Genomic DNA, 13995 nt, shown 5'->3' with positions numbered 1-13995 from the left:
AAATCATTGAGTGTTAATTTCCGGCGTTGCGTAAGGTTAGTTTTCAGCACAAAAACACGGTGAGGGCAGTCCTGACGGAGGGGACCAGACTCGTTACATACATGACATGTAGGGGTTTGCCCTGAGTAAATAACATGCGCCTTGTGCCCGTCAACAAAGATGTGGGAAGGAATGTTTGCCTTCACTTCCATCTCCACGGAGCGAATACCGTTAAAGCACTGCAGCTTGAAATGCGAAGCCCACCTTTCGTTGACTATTTGCGTGACAACCCCATACTTTGAAAGGACATCTTTAATTTTCGAGTTATCTACTTCTATAGGAATATTCAAAACCCTAACATTTCTAATTACAGACTCGGAATTCCTGAGTTTTACAGTGCTTTTAGTACCATCAAGGTGTATAAATTCCGTTTCATAACCAAATTTTTCCATAAAGCGGTCTACGCTCACGGGATCGTTAAACTTTACAAAAAAGCAGTATTCATCAGAGTCTAGCTGCATGGAATGAACAGATTCATAATGAAGCCCAATTACCTCGGTAATCCAGTCGTGTATTTCAAGTGCAGAGAGCTGTACTCGACGGGTGTACTTGTCGAAACTAAAAATCACGGTGTTATTTCTCACGGAGTTTGCCATGGTGTTCTGCAGCGAAGAAATTTCGGACAACGCCGAAATCCCACCGGCACTACGTAGGCAGACGAAACGAACGAAGACCAATACCTCAATTTATAACACTTAAGTCACGTGAAAAACGCCAATAAACAATCACGAAACACGAAAACACTGGCGTAAACACTGAACGGTCACGGAGCAAACATGAGGAGCGTGCGACCGCGGCGACAGCTAAAGCCAGACTGATAGATTTAGATTTTCCATGATATCCCTAAACCGCTCCAGACAAATGCCCTAATGGCTTCTTTGGTAAAACTCTGTGTTCTGCCTTACGGTAGGTCTTGTCATGGGAGAAGCCTCGTCAAATGGGGCCCCCACATGAGCGTCCAGGGAAGTAATTCCAGTGGTGGTTTCACGTTGCCTTCCACTGATGATGATGAAATGATAGTGAGGACAACATAACACCTAGTCCCTGCCCGAAGAAAACCTCCGACCCAGTAGGCAATCGAACCCGGGCCCCTTGGCGTGACAGACCGCCGCGCTGACCACTCAGCTATAGGGGCGGACGTTCCCATGATAGGGCACGGATGATTTCCTTGTACAGCCTTAAAACAGTCAGCGCTTGTCCTCCATTTCTAATGACCTCGATGCCGATATCCGTTAAATTCCCATCTTCCTTCTTGCTAACTTTACAGTAGGCACCATTGATGAACAAAAAATATTGTATTTCTTGTAATGTACTGTATCCGCAAAGTAAATACACTACTGGCCATTAAAATTACTACACCAAGAAGAGATGTAGATGACAAACGGGTATTCATTGGACAAATATATTATACTAGAACTGACATTTGATTACATTTTCACGCAATTTGGGCGCATAGATCCTTAGAAATCAGTACACAGAACAACCACCTCTGGCCGTAATAACGGCCTTGATACGCCTCGGCATTGAGTCAAACAGAGCTTGTATGGCGTGTACAGGTACTGCTGCCCATGCAGCTTCAACACGATACCACAGTTCATCTACAGTAGTGACTGGCGTATTGTGATGAGCCAGTTGCTTGGCCACCATTGACCAGACGTTTTCAATTGGTTAGAGATCTGGAGAATATGCTGGCCAGGGCAGCAGCCGAACATTTTCTGTCTCCAGAAGGACCCGTACAAGACCTTCAACATGCGGTCGTACATTATCCCTCTGAAATGTAGGGTTTCGCAGGGATCGAATGAAGGGTAGATCCACGGGTCGTAACACATCTGAAAAGTAACGTCCACTGTTCAAAGTGCCGTCAATGTGAACAAGAGGTGACCGAGACGTGTAACCAATGGCACCCCAAACCATCACGCCGGGTGATACGCCAGTATGGCGATGACGAATATACGCTTCCAATGTGCGTTCACCGCGATGCCACCAAACATAGATGCGACCATCATGATGCTGTAAACAGAACCTGGATTCATCCGAAAAAATGACGTTTTGCCATTCGTGCACCCAGGTTCGTTGTTGAGTACACCATCGCAGGCGCTCCTGTCTGTGATGCAGCGTCAAGGGTAACCGCAGCCGTGGTCTCTGAGCTGATAGTCCGTGCTGCTGCAAACGTCGTCGAACTGTTCGTGCAGATGGTTGTTGTCTTGCAAACGTCCCCATCTGTTGACTGAAGGAGCGAGACGTGGCTGCACGATCCGTTACAGCCATGAGGATAAGATGCCTGTCATCTCGACTGCTAGTGATACGAGGCCGTTGGGATCCAGACGCCGTTCCGTATTACCCTCCTGAACCCATCGATTCCATGTTCTCCTAACAGTCATTGGATCTCGACCAACGCGAGCAGCAATGTCGCGATACGATAAACCGCATTATCAAAGTCAGAAACGTGATGGTACGCATTTCTCCTCCTTACACGAGGCATCACAACAACGTTTCACCAGGCAACGCCGGTCAACTGCTGTTTGTGTATGAGAAATCGGTAGGAAACTTTGCTCGTGTCAGCACGTTGTAGTTGTCTCCACCGGCGCCAACCTTGTGTGAATGCTCTGAAAAGCTAATCATTTGCATATCACAGCATCTTCTTCCTGTCGGTTAAATTTCGTGTCTGTAGCACGTCATCTTCGTGGTGTAGCAATTTTAATGGCCAGTAGTGTAAAATTTCGTCGTTTGCGTTCTCTCCTGTTGCAATTTTAGTGGCCAACATCGCCAGTACGGATTAGAATGCCGTCCGAAGTGTGTGCCACTGACCTCAGTGAGTGAGGGGCTGACGTTTGGTGGCTGAGACTGGTGCCGCAGTGGCGGGGGCAGGTGGTAGGTGGTCCGGGAATAGCTGTCGGCTGGCGGCTGCGGTGTGGCCAGTCGGCCCCAAGATGCCCCTCCGGAACCAGCCTCCCGCGCTTCGCCGCGCCGCTATGTCCACCATCGCCAGTCACTTCGAGCTGCTGTGCTACGGTGTGCGCAACAGCAAGGAAATGTCCGAGCTCATCCAGTCCGACGCCTACCTCGACATCGACGGACCCTTCCAGCACTTCCGTGAGTATCACGGCTGGCTCCTCCTCCCAAAAATACGAGCGTCCGCGAGCCACTGCCCTTGCCCTTAACACACAGCAACAGCTATTACACGAATAGTCCAAATACTAACGAATCAAAAATAAGACACAATGAGAGTACCGTATGACTCAACATGTCACCCATCATATTTCATGCATCATCTCATTAAATGTGACACTCTTCTTCGATGAGATACTAATAAATAATTGTGTGCGTTTATTTTACGTACACGTGTTTCACCTGGTTCCTTCAGGTTTCAGCAGTTGCTTCCTCCGTTTGAGCAGTAGTTCTTACTGATATCTATTTCTGTAGAAGAATATGCTACTTTTCATAAAATATCTGTGTACAGTATGTTGTAGAAAGGAGTTGTCCTCTTCTAGACGAACTCGTATATATCACGTTTAAGTGCGTCTACTGTAAAGAAAGAAAGACAGAAACAGCAATTTACTCAACGCCTGTAAAAAATCTCGTGAAACATTTTTTGCCAAAGTAAATACAAAACAACAGTTCCAAAGTCGCCAGTTTTAATATTCACAGAGAGTCAAACGTGAATCGTAAATAATAAAAGATGTCTCGATTCCAAAACGTAATTAAACGTTGTTCAAATATCGTAATTCAGCAGCTGAAGCTCCCGGCTGCTTGCTATTCCGACTTGCACAGACCTAAACAAGTGCACTTAGTCACTGACAAACTCCGCATCACTAACCATACTCCTCTGCAATAAACAGACGTAATATTCAGTAACCTAATGGAGTTATTGGAAGAGCCTTTTAATATAAGGGACTTTCTCGTTGTTGTCAATCTGAGCAAACTGTGACCGTCTCTAAGGATTAGTTAAGCGCTTTATGTCCTCTATACATAAACACAGAATTAGTGGCGTAGAAGTACCATGTGATTTCCATGCTATTATTTACTTTGCTTAAAATTCTGTCCCTACGATGTCACGAACATTCAAATAGCATACAGTTATGCAAATATTAATTCACTTCTCATAAATTAATATGTTTAAATTTCCGGAAGAATTAGTACAAAGTTTTATCTGAACTACTGTATTAACGCTGAAACTGGCTACGCAACTCCAAAATTAGTTTTTCCATCACCACATGCGTTTCATTTTATCCGTTCAAGCCAATGTAAGTTGTGAGATGTCGTCGTCTCTTTCTGCTTCCACGGGAAGATGTATTTGCATGCATATATCCGTTTTCTTTTTCTTTTATTTTCAGCCCACATGATTCTCATGTTTCAATACCACATAGTGACCAAAAGGCCATGTTAGAGTTGTTGACGTTTTTGTTTACTGAAGAAACACAATAATAACAAAACAAACGCAGTGGTATGGACGTGGTATAATAGTTTAACGTGAGCATAATATGGGAGGTGTATATTGCAGAAAATAAAAAACAAGCAAGAAAACCAGTGACCAGTGCTAGAAGCGACAATTCTTACCAAATGTTCATGTTAAAAATAATGAAGCATGTATACAGAAAAGGACGAGGAAAGGCCAACGCAGATTACAGCTTAACAGAAAAAAAACCCAATGAGATGTGTGTAGTGGCGGATAAACCATGCAGATGAGGATAGGATAGTATTAGCAATAACAAAGTACTTATATAGAAGCTAATGATACCAAGGCCATCCATCTGATGAATTTACTTGAATGTCACCGAAGTTTCAGCTCTTATCAGCAATGAAATTGCTATTATTCCTTTCAGATATTCAGACAGTAGTCTCTTCAATTATGGCAGATATTGTAACTGTAATAAACGCGGCAGGGTGACAGTCTGCGCCTGACTTTGCTGTGGCTGCAGTGTTGTCCAGGCCCGTGATTTACTTTGGGTCAGTTTGTAGCTGGAGATACCTGAGCTGTAAATGGTGACAACTGTAGGTGTACAAGGGATTCCATTTTTTTAATTGAACTACTGAAACACAGGACTGTTGAGGGAACTGTGAACCAGTGCCTTTCTATGTAGGCGCGCGACTCACTTATATTAAACACACAGAACGCAAGCTCTATTTCACCAAATTCTGCATTTGGCATTGTTGTTGACAGATTCCACAACACAACTTTTATCATCCTGTAGATAGTGCAACTGGTTATCCTACCGCAGGAAATCTTATAACTAAAATATGAAGATTATCAACGTCCGTTAGATTTTGTCCAGAACTAATAATCACAGAATTCCTTTAACTATGAGCTCTGTTTGTATCTTCCACCTCTTTACGTTTTCAAAATTAATGGCCATGTCAACTGCATGGCGATGCAGCTTCGATCTGTCTTTTACAGGTTAGAACGCTAATGGAAATGAAACATTTTCTAAATAAAAATGAGTAATTATCCATTGCAGGATATATGTTTCTCTTACATTGTCCCGTTGATCGGTTTATATCTAACATTTCTCAACATTTTGATCAAATTTATGATTTGGGTTCAGCCAGATTACAGTAACCGCTTAAGATGATTGCAACTGCTTATAATTCGTAAACATACAATGTCGATATTGAATCTTCCGTATCTGCTGATGGTACGAATGGTTGTCGATGGCACGATCTAATCTTATATTCTACATATGATTACTAAAGAGGAATAAGCTAAAGTTACATTTTTTAGGAATCAGATAGTGGCCAGTGTAAGTCCTCGCAGCTTTGTGATACGGGCATTATAAAGCACATTCTGCAATCAAGTGAAACGACCGCACTACAACTTTAGTTGTGAAATATAGTAACGCCAGAGGAGTATTGTACTTAGTTTCAGATGGTTATTGTAGCCATTCCTCCAATACCGTTTACAGAATGAATGACAAATTCCCGAGACTGCCAAACACATGAGTTTTCGTCAAAGAAATACGTGTCTCAGGACTCCAAACTATTCACTTACTCTGTTCTCAGTATCTTCATATTGTTATTATGCTACGCTAATCACGTGATATAAACCTGTCAATGCTCTACTGGAAGCTCAACTACATCCTTCCCTTCCCAGTTCCCAACTGAATCCTTAACGTGACCGCTGCACTTTAGCGCAGAGTACAAGTCAGCGATAATGTCGCTAGGACTGTTTTGCTACGGAGCACTCGAGATCTACTTTATTTGGCTTCTAATTCACTGAGAACTGAAGTACCGAAGCTCGATCGGCTAACAACGAGTTAGAAGCATTTTAAAATAAGGTGGTGTGTCTGTTCTATCACTCATCAAGATAGACATCTGTAAAACATCTTCATTTGCAGAAAACAGATGTCCGAAGGATAAACGATCTAAAGACTAGAGAAACACAGATGGTTCAGAAACAATACCGGATACAGACAATTACATATTTTTTCAAGCTGTACAAGCTTTATCGCAGACATTTTTTTGATTTACCACACCTGCAAAATGGCGAAGTGCTGGTCTCGGTACATGATTGATATTTTATCATCCTTTCCGCAACGTAGCACGACACCGATTCGGGTATATAAGCATCGACATAGAGGCAAAGATGAGCTTGGCAATCGTGCCTTGCCAACGTGCTTGTGGTAAATGCGGAACCGTGAACTTTGGTGGCTTTATTACCAATTGCGCCCATACAGAACCAACGTGATATTAGTCTTATCTTGGCTGCCGAAAGACAAATACCGGAAGAAATCCATCGGAGAATGTATAGGGCAGCATGTCCGGCGAAAACTACCGTTGTGGAATGGTGCGCCAAGTTCTGTGTCGGTCGAGATTCGACACAAGACGCTTCTCGACCTACGAGGCCAGCCATTACTGACAAGCGGGAGACACTCGATCACCCGTCCCATAGTCCTGATCTCTCCCCATTCCATTATCACGCCCTCGATCCCTTGTGACGAGCCAGTTGCTGGGCCACCATTTTCCAGACGTTTTCAATTGGTGAGAGATCTGGAGAATTTGCTGGTCATGGCAGCAGTCGAACATTTTCTGTATCCAGAAAGGCCAGTACAGGACCTCCAACATTCGATCGTGCATTATCCTGCTGAAATGTAGAGTTTCGCAGGGATCGAATGAAGGGTAGAGTCACGGGTCGTAACAGATCTGAAAAGTAACGTCCATTGTTCGATGTGCCGTCAATGCGAACAAGAGGTGACCAAGACGTGTAACCAATGGCACCCCATACCATTACGCCGGGTGATACGCCAGTATGGCGATGACGAACACATGCTTCCAATGTGCGTTCACCGAGATGTCACCAAACACGGATGCGACCATCATGATGCTGTAAACAGAACCTGGATTCATCCCAAAAAATGACTTTTTGCCATTCGTGCACCCAGGTTCGTCGTTGAGTACACCATTGCAGGCGCTCCTGTCTGTGATGCAGCGTCAAGGGTAACCGCAGCCATGGTCTCCGAGCTGATAGTCCGTGCTGCTGCAAACGTCGAACTGTTCGTGTAGATGGTTGTTGTCTTGCAAACGTCCCCATCTGTTGACTCAGGGATCGAGACGTGGCTGCACGATCCGTTACAGCCATGCGGATAAGATGCCTGTCATCTCGACTGCTAGTGATACGAGGCCGTTGGGATGCAGTACGGTGTTCCGTATTACCTTCCTGAACCCACCGATTCCGTATTCTGCTAACGGTCATTGGATCTCGACCAACGCGAGCAGCAGTGTCGCGATACGATAAACCGCAATCGCGATAGGCTACAATCCGACCTTTATCAAAGTCTGAAATGTCATGGTACGCATTTCTCCTCCTTACACGAGGCATCACAACAACGTTTCACCAGGAAACGCCGGTCTACTGCTATTTGTGTATGAGAAAACGGTTGGAAACTTTCCTGATGTCAGCATGTTGTAGGTGTCGCCATCGGCGCCAACCTTGTGTGAATGTTCTGAAAAGCTAATCATTTGCATATCACAGCATCTTTTTCCTGTCGGTTAAATTTCGCGTCTGTAGCACGTCATCTTCATGGTGTAGCAATTTTAATCGGCAGTAGTGTACAATGGTGTCCAAAATTATAGCAACAAACGGAAATTTTGCAAGGTTGCTGTTATTCTGCCACAAAGTAGTATAAATAGGTGATAGTAAAGTATAAAGAATACAAAGAATACAGAACGTAAACAACTGCAACATGCATAAAGGTAGACAAAAATGTTCTTCGTTTTTTTCCAACTTAACGGATTTGCACACCCATTCCGACAACTGGTTAATGTGCTCGGTATGGTGTGTGATCACCTGTGGCAGCAATACAAGCCTGACAACGACGGGGCATGCTGTGAATGATGCCATCAGACTCATGTTGAGGTAATAATGCCCACTCTTGCTGCAGAGCTGCTCGCAATCTTGGAGAGTGATTGGTGGATGCTGATGTGATGCAAGCCGCCTCCCTAGTGCATCCCAGACATGCTCTATGGATGGAAATCGGGAGAGCGAGCAGGTCACGCCATGTGTGCAATATCTTCCGTTTCCAAGAAAACATCAACCACCCGTGCTCTGTGAGGTCGAGCATTGTCGTCCATCAATACGAAGTCTAGGCCCACAGCACCTCTCAACAACCGTATATGAGGTCCCAAGATCTCGACACGATACCTGACAGCAGTTAAACCCTGCCGATTCACCCGTACAGTTTTATGAAGACCGATGTGAGTGGTGCCCACAGCATTAGGAATCCTTCTTGATATCGGCCTCTTTCCACAATGTTTGGGTCCCGAAATCGTGTTCCACGTTCCCTCCATATGCGAATGCGAATCCATCGAAAATCGCTGTCCAGCCTATATCAGGACTTATTTTCGAAAAGAACATTGGCCCACTATTCAACCGCTCAGGTGCTGGTGACTCCACTCTAGACGTTCCCTTCCGTGAAAACGCGTTGGAGGCACACATACAGCAGGTCTCCGACAATAAAGGCCACTCTGCCGAAGCCTTCGGCACACCGTTTGGTACCGAGCGAGGTGTGGCAGTGGCTAGCACACTGGACTCACATTCGGGAGGGCGATGGTTCAATCCCGCGTCCGGCCATCCTGATTTAGGTTTTTCGTGATTTCCCTAGATCGCTTCAGGCAAATGCCAGGATAGTTAATTTGAAAGGGCACGGCCGACTTCTATCTAAATCTACATCTACATCTACATCCATACTCCGCAAGCCACCTGACGGTGTGTGGCGGAGGGTACCCTGAGTACCTCTATCGGTTCTCCCTTCTATTCCGGTCTCGTATTGTTCGTGGAAAGAAGGATTGTCGGTATGCTTCTGTGTGGGCTCTAATCTCTCTGATTTTATCCTCATGGTCTCTTCGCGAGATATACGTAGGAGGGACCAATATACTGATTGACTCTTCGGTGAAGGTATGTTCTCGAAACTTTAACAAAAGCCCGTACCGAGCTACTGAGCGTCTCTCCTGCAGAGTCTTCCACTTGAGTTTATCTATCATCTCCGTAACGCTTTCGCGATTACTAAATGATCCTGTAACGAAGCGCGCTGCTCTCCGTTGGATCTTCTCTATCTCTTCTATCAACCCTATCTGGTACGGATCCCACACTGCTGAACAGTATTCAAGCAGTGGGCGAACAAGCGTACTGTAACCTACTTCCTTTGTTTTCGGACTGCATTTCCTTAGGATTCTTCCAATGAATCTCAGTCTGGCATCTGCTTTATCGACGATCAACTTTATATGATCATTCCATTTTAAATCACTCCTAATGCGTACTCCCAGATAATTTATGGAATTAACTGCTTCCAGTTGCTGACCTGCTATTTTGTAGCTAAATGATAAGGGATCTATCTTTCTATGTATTTCCAGCACATTACACTTGTCTACATTGAGATTCAATTGCCATTCCCTGCACCATGCGTCAATTCGCTGCAGATCCTCCTGCATTTCAGTACAATTTTCCATTGTTACAACCTCTCGGTACACCACTGCATCATCTGCAAAAAGCCTCAGTGAACTTCCGATGTCATCCACAAGGTCATTTATGCATATTGTAAATAGCAACGGTCCTATGACACTCCCCTGCGGCACACTCTTACTTCGGAAGACTTCTCTCCATTGAGAACGACATGCTGCGTTCTGTTATCTAGGAACTCTTCAACCCAATCACACAATTGGTCTGATAGTCCATATGCTCTTACTTTGTTCATTAGACGACTGTGGGGAACTGTATCGAATGCCTTGCGGAAGTCAAGAAACACGGAATCTACCTTTGAACCCGTGTCTATGGCCCTCTGAGTATCGTGGACGAATATCCGCGTCCTTCCCTAATCCGATGAGACTGGTGACCTCGCTGTGTCGTCTCCTCCCCCAAACAACCCAACCCCCACCGTTTGGCTCGATGCAAAATGTCCAGTGGATGCTGCGAGCTGACATTCCAGTTGCTATGCAGTACTAAGGTGGTACTAAATAACGGCCCTCTCTTCTGAAGTCACAGTTGGGCGATCCTGCCCTCGTCTTCGGGATACACTTTCTGTCTCTATTAATTGTCGCCACCTCATCCGAGAAACAACAGAATGATTCACATTAAGCCATTGGGCCACATCAGTTTGCGACTGTTCTGCTTTCTTTCTTTCTATGGTCCTCCACCGCAGAGAGTCTGGTAGGCATGTTCTCTGTACCATACTGCACCGTCTGTGGCTGTGTACACAACGACTGTGGATGTGGGGCTACCCGGCAAACACTACTTCCTTTGATAGATGCCGTGACAGCATCGTTCGCATAGTTGTCCATTCACCGGAATGCCATCTTCCATGCGAGCACGATAGTACGAATATCTGGTTTACAGTTTGTATGATTATATGGTGAATTAGATACAGGACCGGGAAACAGCGGTTTGTTGCTGTAATTTTGGACACCAGTGTATAGAGAAGAGCAGCACAGGATTGTTTAACCTATCGGAAAGTGACACGGGAATGCTGAAAGAATTGTACTGGCAAACGCTTAGGAAGTTTCTAGAATTAACTTTAAGTGACGAATCTTGGAATTACAACAACTACCTACATATCGGACCCGTAGATATCGCGAAGACAAAATTAGACTAATTACCGCGCACAGAGAGACGTTTAAGAAATTACAGCCAGCTGTGAAACGTTGCATAAAACTCCCAACAGGCCTTTACCTTTCTTAGGTTGTACACTGTGTTTTTGGACACTGCTCCATATAGGTAAGCCCACCGTCCGCCAAATTTTTGACGTTATAACTAATGTCATTGTCCATAGTGGTAAAGTACAGTGTGCGTAAAACATCATAATTATTTCCGAAACCGTTGAAGATTATGAAAGAAGACTTTTCGATACAGCATAGTGCGCAGTGGGATGAGTCTTTAATTGCGTATACAACGCCAGTAACTGTTTCATACGCTAACGTACTGCAGCAGCTGCTTTTTATAATGGAAGAACTCACTTCTTTCAAAGATGTTCGAGAACATATAAAATGATATGTATAATAATATGTCGTTCGTTACGGTTTGCTGTGAAAACGTTTACAAACATGCGGGTAATTTGCTAAATATGAAGGTCAAACTTGCGAAGATAAACGGCTTCCGTCCAGCTATCTACTGTCAACTTTTCAGAGCAGACGAAACTGTGCTGTATTAGCCATCGTATACAAAACATTGTCATAATTTTTCGATCAGTTTAGCTGCAACCACAAAAACCATCATTTAAGTTTATTCATAGTTTCAAGTTCTCTCGAACACCTTTAGAAAGAAGTCGTTTCTTTAAAAATACATATATGCTTTAATATCTAAAAAAAAAAAAGTTCGTGGATTATATAAACAGAAAAATACTCATTCATCTTCGTAGCACCACATTCTTCAACGATTCCGAAAATATTGGTGATTAACGGCATGTTCAGGGTGGGAAAACAAAACGGGCCCAGAAATTGTTTATGTACCTCAAGACAGTCAACCCAACTTACACAATTTGCCCTGGATACGGATGACGTAAGTTAGGTTGCCTATCTTAACGCGTGTGAAATATTTTCCGGGCTAGTGCTGCTTTGCCTACCCTGTATGACATGACCAGTACTGCTCCTATTACGTCTCTGAGAAATTACTTTTCACCTGAAACTTCCTGGCAGATTAAAACTGTGTGCCGGACCGAGACTCGAACTCGGGACCTTTGCCTTTCGCGGGCAAGGGCTCTAACAACTGAGCTACCCAAGCACGACTCACGCCCCGTCCTCACAGCTTTAATTCCGCCAGTACCTCGTCTCCTACCTTCCAAACTTCACAGAAGCTCTCCTGCGAACCTTGCAGAGCTAGCAGTCCGCTGTAGAGTGAAATATTTCATTCTAGAAACAACCCCCAGGCTGTGGCTGAGCCATGTCTCCGCAATATCCTTTCTTCCAGGAGTGCTAGTTCTGCAAGGTTCGCAGGAGAGCTTCTGTGAAGTTTGAAAGGTAGGAGACGAGGTACTGGCGGAATTAAAGCTGTGAGGACGGGGCGTGAGTCGTGCTTGGGTAGCTCAGTTGTTAGAGCGCTTGCCCGCGAAAGGCAAAGGACCCGAGTTCGACTCTCGGTACGGCACACAATTTCAGCGCACACTCCGCTGTAGAGTGAAAATTTCATTCCACTTTTCATCTATTGACAACTGATACTCTATGATAACTTACTGTATTTCAACTTTAATGCAACCCTCTATCTAACCTTATACCCGGATTGGTACGTCAGGTAACTGCGATCATTCGTTTGCCTATGTTGACTTCATCACCGACTTGCGTACATCTACATCTACATCTACATCTATACTCCGCGAGCCACCTTACGGTGTGTGGCGGAGGGTACTTATTGTACCACTATCTGATCCCCCCTTCCCTGTTCCATTCACGAATTGTGCATGGGAAGAACGACTGCTTGTAAGTCTCCGTATTTGCTCTAATTTCTCGGATCTTTTCGTTGTGATCATTACGCGAGATATATGTGGGCGGTAGTAATATGTTGCCCATCTCTTCCCGGAATGTGCTCTCTCGTAATTTCGATAATAAACCTCTCCGTATTGCGTAACGCCTTTCTTGAAGTGTCCGCCACTGGAGCTTGTTCAGCATCTCCGTAACGCTCTCGCGCTGACTAAATGTCCCCATGACGAATTGCGCTGCTTTTCGCTGGATCATGTCTATCTGTTCTATTAATCCAACCTGGTAAGGGTCCCATACTGATGAGCAATACTCAAGAATCGGACGAACAAGCGTTTTGTAAGCTACTTCTTTCGTCGATGAGTCACATTTTCTTAGAATTCTTCCTATGAATCTCAACCTGGCGCCTGCTTTTCCCACTATTTGTTTTATGTGATCATTCCACTTCAGATCGCTCCGGATAGTAACTCCTAAGTATTTTACGGTCGTTACCGCTTCCAATGATTTACCACCTATGGCATAATCGTACTGGAATGGATTTCTGCCCCTATGTATGCGCATTATATTACATTTATCTACGTTTAGGGAAAGCTGCCAGCTGTCGCACCATGCATTAATCCTCTGCAGGTCTTCCTGGAGTACGTACGAGTCTTCTGATGTTGCTACTTTCTTGTAGACAACCGTGTCATCTGCAAATAGCCTCACGGAGCTACCGATGTTGTCAACTAAGTCATTTATGTATATTGTAAACAATAAAGGTCCTATCACGCTTCCTTGCGGTACTCCCGAAATTACCTCTACATCTGCAGATTTTGAACCGTTAAGAATGACATGTTGTGTTCTTTCTTCTAGGAAATCCTGAATCCAATCACAAACGTATAATACATGAAACTGTGACCATATGGAGGCGTTGGTGCGGTATCACCACTGGTAGCTGATGACTTCGGGCCCCAATTCGAGCACTGTAACTATTCCGCTATTTAAATGTACCGATGCGCTTGAGCCTTCGAAAGAGCAGTGGACGCCATCCCGCGCTGTCAGCCCGGTCAGAGAGAAAGCCAAATA

General features: G+C 44.6%; 1 protein-coding gene across 2 annotated transcripts in view; it reads left to right on the top strand.

Moving 5' to 3' along the window:
* The first annotated feature begins 2937 nt into the window (after window positions 1-2937).
* LOC126183770 (uncharacterized) overlaps window positions 2938-13995 on the top strand; it is a 675939-nt gene continuing 664881 nt past the window's right edge. The window contains exon 1 of one of the 2 annotated variants that reach the window (XM_049926002.1): window positions 2938-3132. In XM_049926002.1, coding sequence (XP_049781959.1) covers window positions 2970-3132 — 163 coding nt within the window. In that variant the 5' untranslated portion in view covers window positions 2938-2969. The remainder of the gene's footprint in view (window positions 3133-13995) is intronic. The other variant, XM_049926003.1, reaches the window with a different exon arrangement.

The sequence above is a fragment of the Schistocerca cancellata genome, chromosome 4 (assembly GCF_023864275.1).
Source record: "Schistocerca cancellata isolate TAMUIC-IGC-003103 chromosome 4, iqSchCanc2.1, whole genome shotgun sequence".
Lineage (NCBI taxonomy): Eukaryota > Metazoa > Arthropoda > Insecta > Orthoptera > Acrididae > Schistocerca > Schistocerca cancellata.
Note: the sequence above shows the minus strand (reverse complement) of the source record. Positions and strands in the feature narration are given on the sequence as shown.